Below are 19,327 nucleotides of genomic sequence, written 5' to 3'. Positions count from 1 at the left end.
AAACAAAAAAGCACAGTTCTCTGTACGAATCCATAACGATCCATAACAGTGGTGCTCAGCTTTTTATTCTAAGTGTGTGTGTGTGTGCGTTCTACACTGTCAGTATCACTTGCCTTGGAAGGCCTCCCCTACAGCGGGAGCCAACGCAGCAGCCCGATCGGGATCCAGGGCTCGCTGGACTGCCTCACGCTTGTTGCTCAGCAGGTTCACTCGCCGGTTCACTTCCTCTTTGAGTGTCGGGTGCAACACCGCCAGACCCTCGGCTTCCTCCAAGAAGAGCGACAGCGACGGCTGCCGACGACGCAGCTCACCACCAACAAACTGCATGTACATGCACACCTTCAACTGTTACACGTCCCAACAGTTTCCTACAAAAACAAGACTCAATACTAACTAAATAAATTGCACTCGACTGACAGGAACATTCTACTCTGATGAAGACTTACTGTTCCCTTACTTCAAGCCAACTTGGAAATGCTGGAGCATGTTCAAAGAATGAATTTTCCACTAACCCTTTCAAAGAATTCAATGATAAAAAAATATCTATTCTGGAGCAAAATATCTTGAATTCCAAGCTGTTTTTAACACCGTAAAGGAGGTCACTTTGAAATTGCAACAACAAAAGAATTGGCTAGCGTGTGAAAAAAAAGTTACTTGTAAGTATGGCGAACCACACAGTTGTTCAGTTTGGCATGCTAAACCGTTTATCGAGTGTGAAAAAAGTTCAAATTAGTCTCTGCTGTTATGTGGAAAGCAGCATGTAGGACCAACATGGCATGGTTGATTACCAGTGCACTATGACAATGTAATACGCATAGCCACTAAAGGCCAGGTGCATCCAACAGGTGATTGCTGCACTATTTTTTAACACCTACTATAAAAAAAATTAATTGATGTCGAATTATATGGTCAATAGAGAAACTTCGAACTTACATTTCCATTCCTGTGCTATTAGGAAAAGGAGAAACACACACAAAAAAGTTCCATTCTATTGCCTGAACATTCACTTTAAAAGCACGGACATATATACAATATAAAACAAACTGCATCAGGACTTAGTAAACTTGCATGTTGAATCGTTAAAGCGAATTTTAGACGGACAAATGAAAGAAAGATACACAAAGAGCCACGTTTCTTAAGGCTTTTTTTTTTTTCTTCCATCTAAAGCTTGCTGTAATCACTCAACGGGATGTGGGCAGAACGCATATATGACATTAAACATATAACAGAGCGTAGCATCTGAAAGCACAAGCTGAACAACCCTATGAAAGAACACAGGGCAAGCGCTACTTTCAAGTAAGCTTTTAAGGCACGGCAACAGTGAATATATGTCCGTGGCCCTCTGAAAGAAAGGAACAGATGGAAGAGATAAAGAATAAAAAATGAGAAAAGGAGGAATGCATACTGTTGCCAAGGAAATGTCGAATAGTCTGAATGTGTATCAGGGACAAGTATCAGCTACATTACAACCTCCTTATTTTGGAGTTCATGAATCCAGACAAAAATGTTTGAATTAACCAAGCGCTGAATTATCATGAGTACAAGGAAAACAATGAACAACTGTATATTTCATGAATGCAAATTTATTTGCTGCAAAAATGCTAAAATCCTGTTCTCATTTTACATAGGAGCAGTGTAAAGCCACAACTTTCATTATCCCATCACGTCTTTCCCAATTCGACTGCAGTGAGAGACCCTTGTGTGTCATCTGATCCGAAAGTTCTCTGCAAGCCTCCTCCCTCCCAGTACTTTGTGGTCAGCACTACTGTAAAATCCCAAGCAAGAACCCTATGGTGAAGAGTAATTTGACAAGATATGTAAGGGAGGGGGGCCTTCGCTCAGTCACAAATCACAATTCAAAGTGGTGGCTGAAGAGCTGCTAACAATAAGAATGCACAACCATGCTTCTAATGAAATACTTCATTGAAAAGAAGGAAGGAGGGCAGTTGTTTGAGCAGGGGCACTTGCTCGGGATTTTATAGTACCACTACCACTACGTGCGCAAGATGATAATTTTTTCATCAGCAATATGGCCAGCAGCAGCTCATTCATCCACCATGACAGGGCAGGCAAGCTTTATGCCAGAAAGTGAACCATGGCTAAAATTCTCGTCATTATCAACAGATTTCACCATGTTCGAGCTTTATAAATTTTTACATGCACATTGCACCAAGTCAAAGCTTAGCCAATGCGAGCTGCACCTGTTCTAGAAGAAACAGCAGCCATTGCTCTTGCGATATTTTGCAGCGTCCATGCAGTTCTGAAGGCACTCGCGCAGCCCAAATGTTCTCTGGCCAAACGAGGTTAATATGAAATTGAGTGCCTCACCGGCTGGAAATCGAAGCGTGATCATAACGCCCACACAGTTTTCAAGGTGTGCACAGCCTGCACACACCACGTCAAGAAGAAACTGCAGTTTGTCGAGTCACTCTCAACGCACATTCGTGCATGGTGACCGACGTCGCACTTCTGAAGGTATGCGACGAAAAGACAACCGCTGCAGACGAAACTGCAGTCACTGCTGACATCGATCATGACCAGCTCCCACACAGCTTACGTATGCCGAGTAAAAACAAAAACAAGATTGCCTCAACCACTGAAGCCTTGGTAGCCAACGGTGCAGTAGTGGATGGTGGTCATGCTTTCCTGAAAGAGGCCGCGACACCCATTTTCAATTATAATCCATGTTATAAAGGTTAATTATTCTGCAAACACAAATAAGCTGGCAGATTTCAGCACATTTGGTCGAAGACTTAACTTATAGACTTGTGCAAATAGTTCATTTGACGCTCGAAGTGAATTCGGAGAGAATAATGATTTGGGTCAAATGATTTCTAATTGAATTCAAATAGTATATACTAGTATATTGCTTATTATAAAGAAAAATAGGCATATCTGTCATGACCTTACAAATCTGCACATTTTTTTTAAAGTTGTGCAGATTCGTTTTAAGAGACCTATGAAAATGCCATTCTTTTTGGTTCAAAGGAAGTGGAAACAACTTTAAATGGTAACAGGATTTCACTTTCAGTAGATATTTTATAATATTTTACATTTTAAAACTTGCTATACTTGGAGCATGTAAGTCAGTATAATGACCTTGTAAACTGAAAAAATGAATTGGTATGCATGTAATATCTTCCTTTAACCTTGAAGTAAGGCTTTGTGGCAGCGTGATTTCCCCTGAATATGTGTTTTCATGGCTTAGTGCCACTTCACTGCGGTGAAACCCCCTTTACAAAATGTTATATGCAGACTGACATGCATCTATTCGTTCGTGCCGAATTCAAAATTTTCATTAACTTTAATTTGACTCGGAGCTGATTCAAATACTGCATTATTTGTTCTGATTTTGCACAAGCCTATTGATTTATAGTTTAATAATTTTATTTATTCGCGAGTGGCCTGAGCATCAGCCAACACTGGCACGCTCGCGAGCTGTGATGTAACAAGCATTTGCTGTGAGAGTGCCTGCATTGGGACAAACAATCTTGTTCTATGTTGAGCTGCACCTGAAATCAAGACATTTTAGCTTTCTTCAGCTTGATGCTGAAATGGAATGATTTGAAGCAGCTGAAACTTTAGCAGAACATGCTGGCTCCACTCCATGCAAGACACGACATCACACACGCGACGGCGAATTGGCTGATGCTGGCGGTTGGCGAGGTTTGTTGCTGGTGAATTCTGGGGCTTGTTTTGCACCGAAACAGTCTTTTATATCTCATTTTTCACATCTCTAAAGACATAATAGAGCCCCAACTTCAATTTTTCACTGAACACCACAAATTGTTGGGCGATCATTTCATCACCCTTTAAGGCCTGCGATCAATGTGATGTAACACATATATGGTACACGAACGAGGCATTCGGGCTTTCCTATCGTTAGTCTGGGCTTGTTGTCTGGTACCGAAAAGCACATGAATTGTTTAAAAGAGCCAAGGCATGGTCCCCTAACAATTTGCAGTTTTCAGTGAAAAATATAAGGTGAGGGTAGATAGTGCATGCACATAGTATATGAAAAAATGGACTTTAAATAAGCCCTAGAAATCACAAGCTACAGACCTGGTGACTTGGGTGACCACCATATTGCAATGGCGCGTGTGATGTCATCTACTGCATGGAGGAGAGCTGTCACCTTGTACCAAGGTTCCAGCCACTATAGATTATTCAATTTCAATGCCAAACTGAACAAGGCTGCAACAGCTCGATTGGTAGTACAGCTCATCACCGGACATAATCGTTCGCCTTAATGCAGACGCTGACACAGACAGTAGCTTGTTACATCACGGCTCGCAAGATTGTCGGTGTTGCCCAACCTTCCGGCTGCTCACATATTGTCAATTATAAATTAAGCGCTTGACCAAATGCTCTAAAATTTTGCCAGCTTGCTTGTGAACACAGTCCAATTAAACCTTATAACACAGATTAGGGCATCAAATGAAATTCGTGTTTATTTATATCTTGTATTGAGCCAATTAACTGGGACAATTTTTGGAGTGGGCTGAAACCAAAGTACTGAAAATGTGTGTTTGCGAACATCCCGAAATTAGAAAGCGCAATCCCTGTTGCCAATCATCATAGTCAGTGTAGCGAGTACCAAATAAACATGGCGGCCTTGGTGTGTTCCTGTCCTTTCAGCTTGCAGCTAACTGTACAGTCGACTTTAAACGAAACTCAAAGGGGATCCATAAAACTGTTCCATTTATCAGAGGTTTCATTTAAGCAACGTACACTTATTTAGCGAACCAAGACCTTTATTCAAATTGCACAAACTTCACTTTACTCATGACGATGAGTAGGAGAAAAAAAAGTAGTGAAAAGTGGTTTGTTTGGCAAGCTTGACTTTTCTCACAAGGTACACACCCATGCCTAACAAACTAGCTAGAAATTCTGGACAAGCCTCATGCCCACAATAGCACTGTAAAAGTTCAACAGCCTCTTTAGCTGATCGGTCTGGTGGCATCACTGCACTGACAGTATTGCCTTCACAATCATCGCTGGAAGGTTGATCCTCATCTTGCACTTCGGCAATCATTTCCTCGGCAGTCTCTTCACGACAAGTGTGAACATTTTCATCAATTGATTCGTAGTCCTGCAACGTGAATGGGGCAGAGGGCACGACCTGACTGAATACTCTCTCAATGTCAGCATCAGCACGGCTTCCTTCTTCATCAGGTACTGCTTTCTTGCGCTTGAAAGCCAGCATGGTGAAAGAATCAGTGTATTGTTGCAGCCTTCACTTGCTTCCAGGCACAAGCCAAATGTGGATGGCTGCCAATAAATCTATGCTGTGGCATTTCCCGCTGCCTGCTCTAAGCAGCATTTGATGGAGCAATTGCCTGTGGGAATGAACTTTAATGTTCTGAATAACCCCTTGATCTATCGGCTGGATCACTGCCGTTGCATTGGTTGGCAAGAACTTCAGAGTGATGGCTTAGAGTCCTTGAACCTGACCGTGGGCTGGGCAATTATCCACGATGAAGACAACCTTCCTGCCTTGCCTCGAAAATCTTGCGTCTTCTTCCCGAAGCCTTTTTTCGAAAATGACCATGGTCATCCACGCTTTTCCATTCGCATGGTACGCAACAAGAAGACTTCGAACACTTTTCAAGCAACGTGGGTGCCTTGACTGTCCTATCACCTACAGCTTCAATTTCTCCTCTCTTGCCATGTTTGCACCCACCAGCACAGTGATGCAATCTTTACTGCGTTTTCCTCTACTACAGATTTCGCCTTTGAAGGCGAGAGTCTTTCTTGGGTGGAAGCGCTTTATGAAAAAGACCCATCTTGCCGACGGTTAAGATGTCTCGTGGCTCAAAGCTCATCAAAATTTCCTTAAGCCGCCCCTGTTGCCAGTTGGTGCAAATGTCCCTGTTGACTGCACCAATCACTTGAGATTGCTTTGAAGACTAGGCATCTTTTGAAGTGGCTGAGCCATAAGGCGTCGTCCGCATCCGCATTCGTTTAGATGTAAAGGCCCCATTCTTAACAGTGCCTTCAATCTTTTCTCTGTCTTTCCAGATCGGCGACAACGTCGATTTCGGGATGTATTTTTTCACCACCTCAGTCTTGGGCAGGCCACTTCGATCGAGCTCCTGAAGAATTCAAAGCTTTTTTTTAAAGCAAGAATCCATGATGCAGTCGCTTCCTTTCCATCAGGCAGAAATAACACCGTGATCCACCGCACTTAGTCGCACAAACAGGCCTAACGCACAATTGACTCGCTGACTCGGCTTCCACAGCCACAAACGAGAATTGCTACTGGATTGGCTTGTCTCGATCTTAAAATGTTGCCATAATTGTCAGCCTACCTTTGGCATGAGCGAGTCTATGCTTTGTTTAGAGTTTGTGCCATTGAACCGTAGGCGACCAATAGGCACTGTTTTGATTAACCGATGAATTTTACTGTGCAACACATAGAAATACAGCCATATGGGCCCGTTTAGTTCCATTAATGAGGCATTTTTCCTTAAGCGAGTTTTGTTTATTGGGAGTCCACTGTATTTTCATCATATAAAATTTCTCTTTATATCACTTTTCTTTTTTCTCACTTTATTTCTCTTTTTATCACTGATATCACTGTCATGATCCCCTTGAAATTCGATATCTCTGGACTTGTTACTGAAAGACATTGTCAGTGACCCTGCGATTCAGACAACCTCGAGTGCCAGTCAATCTTATGACTCGCATGCATCTGAGCTCTACGGACTGTCCAAATTTAATAAAAAACAACCAGTTATTTCCAAATTGACGAGCGTTTTGGGTGACAGGCTTCTGCGCATGTTTCGCAGAACTAGCAGGGCATCCGAACTAACCAAGTTTCACAAAATTACATCGGGTTAGATGGGGTAAGGTAAGAAATGAGAATTGGTGCCTGCCCTGTGTTCTTCTTACGTGGAAGTGGTTTAACTTGCACTTTCAAAAAATTCCAGTTAGCCTGATCTTAGTGCTTGCTAACAATGCGTGATTGCATGTAGAGCAGTCCTACTACTACTCACCTCAGCCACCTCTGCTCTGTGGTCAGAGGTCGAGTCAAGCAATGAAGACTGCAGCTGGTGCAGCCAGTCATGCAGCAAGTTGAACTGCCGGACAAACTCAGCAAACGAAAGTGTCTCACGTGGCGGAGACACTCGTGCCTCTTCGTCCAGGTCCAATTCTCCGCTTGCCTCCTGACAAAAATACAGAAAGGTTCTCGTCATCGGCTCAATCGTTAAAGTGATGATGATGCGTGAGAAATTATAATCAAATAAAATGCACCAACGCAGTGGAATAGAAGGGACTAAGGACGAAAGGAAATCACACGCAAGTGCGATAAAACGTTAATGAGAACTAAAAAACAATCAACCGGAGGAAAGCACAGGATAATACAAAGAAGATGCGCCCTCACGTTTCCCTCCTCAGGTGCACACAAGTGCGATAGCTACTTTTACCAAAGCTGAGATGTACATTCGTTTTAGTCGAGTGATCACATCATTATGGACTTCATCAGACGAGGTGTTGGTGTGTCAGGTGACAGCCTTCCTTGTGAGAATGAGTTAACTGAATATTTCCCAAAATGGCGGTACCGTAATGTTTGTTCCGGCCTATATGACCATTCCGCTAGGCCAAGAAAAAATTTTAGTTGCCAATGACCCTATCATGCTAATCAGACCAATTGAGAAGCAGTTTCCCTTTTGTGTAAAATTTTTTAGAAAGCTTGTGCTCCGCGATGCTACTTCTTTCTGCTGTTTAGTGTTATCTGTGCGTCGATTAAGCTGGTATGAATATTCGAATGCTTCAAATATTTAAGAATATTACTGTATTTGAATTTGCTTCGATTCAAATTTAAATTACTGAAAATGTCGAAGTATTTGAAATGAGCAAATAAATGTTTGTATTATAGTCCGCATGTAACTTCCTGTAATGGTGGTTTTAGTGCAGTGGAGGAGTGCTAAGCTGTGAAATAATTTATAGAATGCATATTAGCCTGCATGTCCCCCTGCAAAGGTGGTTTAGCTGCACTAAAGAAGTGCTAAACTGCAAAAACACCCATTAAAAAAATATGCATTGGCGTGATAGTTATAAAGTTACGATAGTTTTAGCGTGAGAAGAGAACGATGACAAAGAGACATGTGGTTCTGCCCTCGCGCTATAACTATCGTCACGTCATACCGACTAGCCACACATCTAAATTCGCTTAATGATTAAACAAAAAGATATTGCCCTCACATCGATTCACTATTTTAAGTTTAAAGCTTGTTAAACCGGCTTATATGCTCCAAGTGAAGTAAATTTCAAAACGTAACATATTTAACAGGTTACCATTTATACAAGAAGTCAGATCCCCTTACTACCCAGGTTCTTCCCAATTCCTTTAAACAAAAGAGAATGGCATTCGCATACGCCTTGTTTCAATTCTTACACAATATTGTACAGGTTAGTTGGGTCATGCAAATATGCCTATTTTTCTGTATATTATGCAATAGATACCATTTGAATTTCATATGAATTTATTTGACCGAAATCACTATTGGCTTCAAATTCACTTCAAACCTAAAGTTCTCTATTCACACAAGTTTAGGGTCTACAATTCATCCATCCCTGCATCGTAGTCGTTAGAGGTGTCTAGTGTACTCAATTAACCATTAAATTTTGTAGATGCGGCGCACCGTTTGTGTAGCACTTCTCACCTTGGAGGTGAATAATTCTGCATCCAGGGTTCTTATTGGACAAAAATTTAAATCCATCTGTCGAACAATTCTAGTAAAATTAGTGGAGAATCAAGGAGACCTCTTGTGTTCATGGCGTGCGCTTTCTACCATGTTGACAGCACGCTATAATACAATAGAAAGTGCCAACCTAACAATGTGCTGTGCAGCATCCCTATGTACACTGTGTGGTGTCCATATGTCTTCTTGTGTCAGTGTTTCATTTTGCACTGCATGAAAGGATTTGAAATGAATCAACAAGCCCACATAGCAACTCTTGGCTTACAATGCAGTCCAAGAGCTCAAGGATGGAAGCCTGCGTCCCCATAGTGATGTGGCTGTGCACTACATTTTAAGTCAACCATTTCGTTATACCTGTGCCCATGTTCATGGAAACGACTTCTTAAAAATACATGGAAGCACTAACACCACTTGAATAACAAAGCACTCACATCATAGGATGAAACACTCTTATATATTGTTCATGCTGCACTGTTCCACATGAATGTTTTGGAGAATCAGTTTGTTCAGCATAACTACAAATGCATGATGTAACATTTGCTGTCCATACTTAGTATGACAAAATGAAACGAACCAGTACTACTTTGTGCGAAGTGCACATAAAGAGATATTCTTTGTCAGCGATGATATGCTAAGAAATGCATCCTCGCAGTTATACACAAACTTTTTGTAGCGCATACATAAAAATAACTCGTAAAGTTCACATCAAGAAGTCCGTTTGAATAGAAAAAAACACACCAGCCTCACCAAGCACGAAACTTTAAACATGTGCCCCACGGCCATGGACTAGCGGGCAGTCGCGTAATACTAGTCTGCTGAAGTAAAAACAGCAAAAAAAGAAAATGGCGGCTATGACGTCATCATAACTTGTATTGACTGCAGAGTGGTGAAGTGAGGGGGGGTGGGGGGGTCCCATGGGTCCCATTTGAGGGATCGATGCTTGACCCCGCACACAAGCTTCAAATTTTATTGATAGTATTTTCAAGCTACATTCACTGTTGATATTTTGCAAACGATACGCGCACATTCAGGAGAATCGATTTCACAGGCCATCTCAGCCCCGAAATTTTGTGTCAGTACCCCTATAATATAAGGATGATGTTAAGGATTATGGTGTAAGCCAGCTCAGACCCTATGTAATCCCAAAGCTCTTCTTGGTGACTGACGAAGGTATCTCACCCTGCATGTGGCAATGAGCTCATCATTCATGAGGTAGTTGTAGTTGGAGCTGAGGGCCTCCCAGAAATCGTCTTTCCGGAACTCCAGTCCATTTCGCTGTGACAAGCTGCTTGGTGAAATGTTCTCCATTCTTTTACTCAGCAGTGGCTGCACTGCATTGCAAAAGCAAAGACACACGTGTCACAATTACAAAAAATCTATCCCACGTGCTATGATTGTACAAAATGATCATGCCTTGCTACATATATCAATTAAATTATGTACCTACTTTTGAAATTTTTTATTACTTCATGAAAAACGATACTATCTAGCACCCAAAAGTTTCTAGACAAGCACATATATTGTGCTAAAATGAATGTCTAGTAGAAATGATGAATAGAGATAAGGTTCTAAACAAGCACACTGCAAAAGGTGAAAAGTCGTTGGTATTTGCTGAAACTACACCAAGATTCATATAGCACAGGGAGACTGCTCAACCACGGCCACCACAATGTGAGCAAGTGCCAGCTGACTTTTGAAAATGGCCGCTGTAATAAAGTTAATGCAACTCCACAGTGGCATTTTAAAGCTGTAATCGCAAGAAAAATGGTCCAGCAATACAATCAATAGCAAAAAGTGAATCATCCTTGAGAAAGCAACTAAGATAAAGGAAACTGGGAACAAAGCTTGTCGAGAACGCGAGGTACCTCTGAAGAATATTTTAAATGCGAAGCATTTCTTGGCGATCCTTGGCGACATTGAGCATATTTATCTATCTAGCCGCTTACGTTTGGGTGCTTTCGTGGTCACTTACTTACCTTGGCGTGAACCAAAATTAGCATGGGAGGGTAAGATGGTTTGACGAATATGACGCGCTGTTCAGGACATGAACAATGTCACAATCCCGTCGCATACACCGTCAAACACTACCCGCCAGAAAGTCTTAAGAAGCCTTAAAGGGACACTAAAGATATAAAAAACAATTGACATCAAAGAGAAAGCTCAATGTATGAGAACATCTAAAACCATAATATTACCAACAGCAGTGCCCTATTTACCAAGAAATGTAGGTAAATGCACAAAAATACATGCCCCGCAGTAGGACCTTCTCAAAATAATCCAAATGATGTCATACGAACTGCCTACAATTAATCACTAGTAATCAATCTAGCTAGAACCTTTCATGCATCAAGAAAATGCTGCTTATTAGTTTCTGTTTGATTCATGGAAAAAAGGACTGCTGGATGTTACTATGGCGAATCGCACGAGTGCTTCAAGAAAATTCAACTTTCGCGTGGTTAAACTGCACAGGTCGTGCCATCTAGCAAGGCCCAGTTGAACCAAAACACGTCTGCCATCTAGGAGCCAACGACAGGAAATTGATCAATGGCCGTTGTTGCTGCTGTGGTTCCCGCTACTTTCGTTCTGCTGCTACTAGTATTGGCAGCTACGCAGTAAAGCCGGGAAGCGTTGTGCATGGCAACCATGACATGAGATGGTCCACTTCTAGAAGCAGGTAATTTGAAGTGAGCTAACCCAACGAGGACCACTAAAACAAGATTTTATTTCGAAATAAGCCATTCTTTGGCACAAAAGTAACACTACGAGGTTTCTGGACCGTTCTTTGAACAATTAACGTCGACTTGATATGTAGTTGCCTCTAGTGTCCCTTTAAAAGGTACCCACACGAAAACTTTCAGTAATTTTTTTTTTTCGGTCAAATGAACGGCCAAGCACTCAAGAGCCTAGAAAATGTGCGGCTAAAGTGAGAGTGCACTCCGAGTAAAGTGATTACAGTTTGTTTTTGAAATATAGCTCGTGTTCCGAATAAACCCCGACGTCTCAACAGAGCGTGGGCTTCTTGTCACATGCTCGTGCAGTGTTTCACGACGTTACCATGACCGCTACACACCATGGTTCTGATCGTGACGCACAAGTGGCCATTTTGAAAGTTTCGGTAACTGACGTCATCTCAACAGACCAGACAGCTGCTTGACGTCACCACAATTCATACTGTAGCCTGACATCAAGCTAGTTTGGATGCGAGTAGGTGTGCCAGGGGAAAACTGAATTTACAATGAAATTAAAATATCTTACCAGCATTTGCTGAGCTTTATACTTGCTCAGAGCAGTCTCTGTGTACAGGAGATTTGTATAGCAGTCTAAAAATACCTCCAAAAAATGGTATCAGCACCTCTTTATGATATACATTATAAAAAGCAACTACATGAAAGCACCGCACAAAACTATCTGAATGTATTTCGCTCTTTTAATACCCCTTACAGTGGTTGCTTAAATCAGTGAAAACAAATTATCACACTGATTTTCCACATAAATTGAGTTAAAGTGACATTACAGCATAGTCACACAATGCAACTGGGATGAATAAAAGTCTAATTACCATGTAATTTCAAAACCTTGTCTTGAGTAAGCGCTGTCCTTGTCCTGTCCTTCCGTCTTGTTTTTAGCTTGATGCCCCGGTGTTTCTTGTAGAGTTCTTTGGCACTAGCACGCAAAAGAGTCCCGTCTTGGCTCTTTCGACCCTTATTATGGCTACCATATTGGCTTTGGCTATGACTTCCTTGCAGACTTGTACTTCCCAAGGGCGATGCTGGCTGCTTGTCAAAGCTGCTGCAGTGACAAGGCCAACTGCAGGAGACGGTGCTGTGGCTGTTCCCGTTGCAAGCGTGTCTCCTCGAACGTGTCGAGGACTGCAAGGGACGATGCCTGCAAGTGACAAGCCAAGACAATGACACCAAAGTTGCTCGCACGGATGTTACTAAAGCAAAGCACGTGACGGTACTTCGACCTTAACCAAACGAGTACTAAATGTTCTTTGTTGAATGAATGCGACAGCTGCAACGTTCTGCACTGACCAGTGATGACAGTTTAAGGTTGCGACAAATAGCAGCCACGGAGGCCTTTGTCTCGACTGCCTGCACACCTGAAGTATTCAGTAAGCACTGAGCGTAGGAACATGTATTGTTCTCATATGACTGGCACATAGGTATTATTCTCGGGACATACAATTGCATATGGTAAAGGCGGCAGCAATGTCACGCTCATTCAAATGTTATCGTAAAATTGTCCAACAGCAGTGGGGGTTATTGTTTTTTTTTTTTCAAAGCACAATATCAACATTGAAGTCTTTTCAACATTATCAACATTGAAGCGTTGGTCATGAGAACAACTTTCTCTGAGGTTGTCTTCGAGGGTAGTCATTTGAGCGGTACGAGTACGTATAGGGCTTCGGCAGTGCAACCTCAATAATTATTGTGTTGTATTAGCATGACTAGAAGAAAACATAATTGCATTTTTTTAAGATTGTTTGCCAAACAACATAATGACTACCAGTTATCTTAACCTTCAAATTCATTAAGTGGGCACTGCGGACCATGCAGCAGCATTGCATCCCACTCAGAATGTCCTAGTGCCAAGCGCTTACGGAATATTATCTCGTTAACCATATAGGCAGTGCAACACTAATCATACTGACTCAGTCTAGCACAAAGCTATTCGTTTCATTGTAGGTCACTTTGACCGAAACCTATCACTGACAGCTGCTCTTTTGGTATTGAACCTGCAGCTTCTTTCAAGACAATGCACATAAAATCTCAGAGCCTTTGGTACTCAAATAAAAACTTCCTTTGTTACATCACTGATCGCTCTGTTTTAATACCTGTTTCCCCTACATCAACTAGAGCATATCATGCCTCAAACATTAGATCACTTCGTTCTCACACTAATACTCTAAAAAGTTTCTATGATGAGGAAGCCCTTGCTTCACATAATAAAAATGATTTGTAATGATGTGTTACAGTGGAACTTCAGTTTCATTTCAGGCATTGTTGCCAGCCTCTCTGTTAAAAGTAGGAGCTGCTGTGTAACATAAGCCAGATGTAGAAGACATCCAGTAATAAAAGACAAGTTATTCTTAAATTCTAATCATTAATATTTTCTAATAGATATTCTAATGATAAATGTTGTTATGGAGAGATTAAGTGAAGAAAGATGAAGAACCAGATTGATTGATTTGTGGGGTTTAACGTCCCAAAACCACCATATGATTATGAGAGACGCCGTAGTGGAGGGCTCCGGAAATTTCGACAACCTGGGGTTCTTAACGTGCACCCAAATCTGAGTACACGGGCCTACAACATTTCCGCCTCAATCGGAAATGCAGCCGCCACAGCCGGGATTTCATCCTGCGACCTGCGGATCAGCAGCCGAGTACTTTAGCCACTAGACTACCGTGGCGGGGCAAGAAAGAGAACCAGAGAAGCTGACTGGCGTGCAAGTCTGTTGGTCACCCAAAACCAGTGACATAAATGCCGCTAATGTATAACTGCTTCCCGCCTTGTACAGAGTCTAAAGCACTATTTTATATTTATTATGAAAACCTGCCAACTCGCCCAATCTGCCTGTCTTTTTCAGATCTTTTTAACTTGAAATGCAGAGCCTCTCAGTGTTAGCCGCAGATGCATCCAAAAACAAAAGGAAGCAACGGATGCATAAGCCAGCTGTTTGCAGTAACTTCAGGAAAAGTGCTAAAAGCATTGAGCTAAGTTGCAAACAGGGTAGGTCAGTAAGATATAAAATGACAAGAATCTGCTGCAGTATGAATACAATGCCAAAAAGAAGTTTAAGCACACCAAAGGTACGAGTGAAACTGCACGTGCTTGCATCTTGGAACCAAGAATATTGATAACATGCAGTGGCCACACCTCCTCACATAATTCTCAATTAAGCACTGCTGGTGTCATGTCTGCGAGCCCGGAACAACACTCAAATCGCATTATAAGAAAGTTGCATTTTACAAGAAAATAACTTCATTATATCCAAAAATTCGTTATAAAGGTATATCTTTAACACTACAACTATTGCAAGAGAATTCTTCATTTACTTTGTTATAAGTGATATTTTGTTATATGGAGGTTTGTTATATCGAGACTTAAGTGTATAGTTAGAGTGCATGGGGCCATAGGTTGTCAAACTAGCAAATGAGTCGACTCATTTGGTCTCAGATTGAGCGGCCGCAAGTTTGACTCTGATGTTTACAATAATTTGTAGGTTGGGGAGAGTCTGTTCATGATGGGAAATCTGAGTGAGTTCATTTGGGTGAGTAATATTTCTGTGAATTCGAGTGGGTCCGGTTAAGAAAATTTCCAGTGAGTCTGAGTTCAAGTGAGTCTGATTGAAAAAAGTTCAGGCGAGTTTGAGTTCGAGCAAGTCCCAAGTGCAAAATGTATTTCTTTAGCGACTCTGATTGAACTTGCAGGTGTAAACAAGGCACTGTTCAAGAAAGCGAGGGAGCAGCGAAATAATGAGAGAAAGTTGTGCTGGATAAAACATGGATTGTGTTCTTCATAGAACAATCTGCCAAGGAAAACATAAAACATTAAAATAAAACGCATGCTTAATAAATTTGTTAAACCAGGTCATGTTTTTTTTTTTATGCTCATTTTCAGCATAGTGTGCATACAATGAAGTAAGCCTTGATGAGAAAATTGTACCCAGTTTGTAAGAAGCACCTGATAAAAAGAACCGAAATCACTTCTCAATATGTGTCTTGTAAAATAATTTTTTTGTAATTTAACAGGAATTATACTGACATCATAGGACAAAACACATTATATTGGAGTCTTCGTATTTGTTAGGCACTTCAAGTCAGCACAAATATACTACAACCTTGACAGAATGTGCTATCTTATAGGGATAAAGTGATATGCGAGCAATGTTTTAGAACTTTTGTATCCCATTATGGGGTTGCAGCTGGATGATACAAACTTCTCTGCCTTCACTCTTGGTCTTGCGACTTATTTAAGTTGTAGCGAAGCCTTGAAACTGGGTAGTGGCTTGTGGTTTCGAGCGCCTTCTAGAGAGTTCTTCTCTTTGGCTGTTTCCTGAAAGAATGCTGGTTGCTCAGACTGTCGCCATTGTGTACTGTCACTGAGTGCTGTCAAATAGACACCCTAGCAAAGTATTCAATTTTATGAATAATAGGTTTATAACAAAAAAGTGGCATATGGAGCACACAGAGCTCAGTATGCTTGATATGTGTGCACACAAGGGCAGTGTCATTCGTGCATTAAGGGCAACTGTTTGTTTACCCCCCCTGTTACTTTTCTATAATTGACAGTGAAGTTACATAACCTGTTTTATTTTAGTTTAACTCACGTACTTAAACCAACTGATAAATCAATCAATTCTTGAGTAGTTCTTCTGTTGATTGCCCCGGTTGTGGCTGGATAGAAGACATTGTGGAGAAGCTCACCCTGATGAGGTCAGGTACACAGTTCTGTTCAGCCTGAGCAGTCGCTGGCCATATGGACGGGTCAGTGCAACGCGGGAAGCATTCGGCCGCAAGCATCGCACCCTCCAGTCTGGTCGGCACACACCGACACTGGGCACGCTGCCATGCTCGCGGGGTGCCTGCAGAATGACACAAAGCATAGTTGGTGTCATTTTCCTAGGCCAGAAACATACTAGCAAGGTATAAGCATTGTAGAGAGAAGCAGCAACCGTAACAGCACAATCGACATCAGAGAACTTCCACGATTTTAACACATTTCGGTATGACAAGTGGCACCACTGTCCCTCTCGTTAGCTTTCGAGCACTATGAATACAACAGCAGGTAAACAGGAGGCAAGCCAAGCTGAAGTCGTGCATGCACACAGTTGCATCACCATACAGATTAATACAAAGGATGCATCAAAAGAAATCATTTATATGAAAACAAAGAGGTATAGGCATCGTAGGCAGTGGTGTTCCCAGAAGTGATTAGAGAAACACACTTTCTTAAAAAGCAAGATTTTTCTTATTTAATGTATGGCTAACATCATCATCATCAGCCTGACTACGTCCACTGCAGGACAAAGGCCTCTCCCATGTTCCGCCAGTCAAATTGGTCCTGCGCTTGCTGCTGCCAATTTATACCCGCAAACTTCTTAATCTCATATGCCCACCTGACCTTCTGTCTCCCCCTAACCCACTTGCTTTCTCTGGGAATCCAGTTACTTACCCTTAATGACCAGCGTTTATCCTGTCTACGTGCTACATGCCCGGCCCATGTCCATTTCCTCTTCTTGATTTTAACTATGGTATCCTTAACCCTCGTTTCTTCCATAATCCACTCTGCTCTCTTCTTGTCTCTTAAGGTTACACCTACCATTTTCCTTTCCATTGCTCGCTGCGTTGTCTTCAATTTAAGCTGAACCCTTCTGCTCCGTTGCTAAGTACAGGCAAGGTGCAGCTGTTATATATCTTGCTCTTGAGGGATAGTGTCAATCTATCTGTCATGATCTGAGAGTGCTTGCCAAATGTGCTCCACCCCATTCTTATTCTGCTAGCTAGTTCAATCTCATGGTTCGGCTCCGCGGTCACTACCTGTCCTAAGTGGGCATAATCTTTTACAACTCGATGTGCACTATAACCTATCTCGAAGCGCTGTTCTATATGACTATACAGAAGAGCGCTGGTTATGTATGGCTATATATTTCTCTAAATATAAACATTCTGACAGGAGTTAAAAAGCGCCACAATGCTGGGCTACCCGTCTAGAAGATGACGTCAAAGCCTCGGCAATGCATCCTTGGGATGTCATGCCTGCTTAGCGCAGCTAAGAGAGGTTTATGGTGGCTATCAGGCAGCCATCTATGAAAACGTATTTAGCTCGGTACCACAGTAGACTGCTACGTACCATTGTAAAAACTACTGAAGTGGTACTTGTAAAAAACAAATGTGACAAATCATGCAAAATAATTTTTACGTGGTAAATAACCCAAGATAATAGAATATGCGGTACATGTCACTTTCATATAGGTTAAAAGTTAAAGTAATATTTGAGAAACGGTGCAGTAATGTTAAAGTTATGTATGTTGAGGAAACATTAAAAAAAAGGATTCTAGCCACACTGAGGAAACCTCAAAAGGTAATGTTGTCTCAATGTTAATGCAATGATTTGTGCTACTAAGTTCATGATATTAAATATTAGACAATGCAAATTCAACACAGGGTGGATAAACAACACCGATGCACAGCACAAGTTCGAACTAATCTTGTGTTATGAAAGGCTTCCCGCGATATATACACAGTTATCCCGCAAAGGCGCACTGTCGCTGGACAATTAGACACACTCGAAAACGAGCGCCGGTTAAATGGAAAAAAAAAAAGCGGCAAAACCTCGCTTCGATTACCCGCTCGTGTTTGGGGACGTCGTGCTGCTCATGGCAAAGGCGCTGCGCGTCGTCGCTGACGGCGTTGCGCAAACGATGACGCAACAGCGCCGAGCGAGTTTCCCCGCCATCGTGCGACGGGGGAAACCACCTCGTCCCGTAGCAGCGTCGTGTTTTCAGCACATCCAGGTTGCAAGGGAAGAGGTTGGCGCGAAGAGACTCACGGCCGTCAGTGGGGCACGCCTGCGACTTTGAGGTTACCCTATGGGACGGCCTATCATTCCCGCTCTTGTCGCAACTTTCAGTGACTATAGGGGGCACCACAAGAAAACCAAAATGGCTGTCGATGCGGTGATCCCCTGCATAGCTGCCGCCGCTTTCGGCTAGGATAATTTTCCATGGCGTTGAAATGGAGGCTGATGTTAGAGTGCATAAAGTGTGGGGCACATGGTGAGATCTCACCGTATCCGACGCGCTCGTGCGGCAGCCGGTTCGGTGACGTTCCATCGCACTGTGTTCCCGGATCGGGCATCCAGCGTGCGTCAAACTCGGCAGATTTTGTCATACACTCGGTCCGACGATCGCGCGGCCGTATATCGACAACGAAAACAATACGGGAGACAGGCCACGTAGGCCCGCTTGTGCTATTGGTCGTTTCTTTACCACTCCGATCATTTTGACCGAGGATGCCGTTTCATTTACTGCTTTCATGGCAGCAATTATGAGCTACAATTGTTTCATTGCGCAAAATAATGCTTGATCCAGTAAACTGGTGCTCCAGTGTGCCACCTCGCAGGTAAACATGCGACACTGCAGGTTATCTCGCCCAACCGGCTTACTTTGCTTCGATCTTCACATCGATGTTGTCGAGAAAGCTGCTTGCGCATCTCGACGCAAGCATAAGACTGGGAAAAAATATCAATTATGTTGCTAAAATATGAGCGCATGTGACGTCATCACGGGCCATTTTGATGTACGATTCGCAGCTTCTGGCTGTTCTGAAGATAAGCAGATTAAGATAAGTGCGCCTTTCGCTGTGCATTCCGTACTACAAAATGGCGGCCGCAGTGACGTCAGTATCGCGACTCCAGCAATTCATGCGGCACCTAGCGGCAATATAGGGAAGCTGCGTACTGAAGTCCAAACAGTCCAAGCGCCAGTAGTATGCGGTAGGAGCAGGATGGTGCCGCTCGTGAAGCAAGAACGAACGGCCAATCAGATTTCTTCTTTCCAGGTGAAGCACCAGTGTTAACTTGTTAACTCGAACCTATTAATCCCGGCTGCGG

At 42.4% G+C, this 19,327-nt stretch overlaps 1 protein-coding gene across 1 annotated transcript in view; it reads right to left on the bottom strand.

Annotated features, from left to right (window-relative positions):
* The window catches only part of LOC142765532 (uncharacterized), a 220,622-nt gene extending 204,326 nt beyond the window's left edge, over positions 1-16,296 (bottom strand). Inside the window, exons 1-5 of the mRNA XM_075866658.1 lie at positions 16,141-16,296; positions 12,268-12,593; positions 9,888-10,039; positions 6,999-7,169; positions 114-321 (exon numbers count right to left, since the gene is read on the bottom strand). Coding sequence (XP_075722773.1) covers positions 114-321; positions 6,999-7,169; positions 9,888-10,016 — 508 coding nt within the window. The 5' untranslated portion in view covers positions 10,017-10,039; positions 12,268-12,593; positions 16,141-16,296. The remainder of the gene's footprint in view (positions 1-113; positions 322-6,998; positions 7,170-9,887; positions 10,040-12,267; positions 12,594-16,140) is intronic.
* Between the last annotated feature and the right edge of the window lie 3,031 nt (positions 16,297-19,327).

The sequence above is a fragment of the Rhipicephalus microplus genome, chromosome 6 (assembly GCF_043290135.1).
Source record: "Rhipicephalus microplus isolate Deutch F79 chromosome 6, USDA_Rmic, whole genome shotgun sequence".
Taxonomy (NCBI): Eukaryota; Metazoa; Arthropoda; class Arachnida; order Ixodida; family Ixodidae; genus Rhipicephalus; species Rhipicephalus microplus.
The sequence above is the reverse complement of the archived record's forward strand: the minus strand, read 5'-3'. Positions and strand labels throughout refer to the sequence as shown.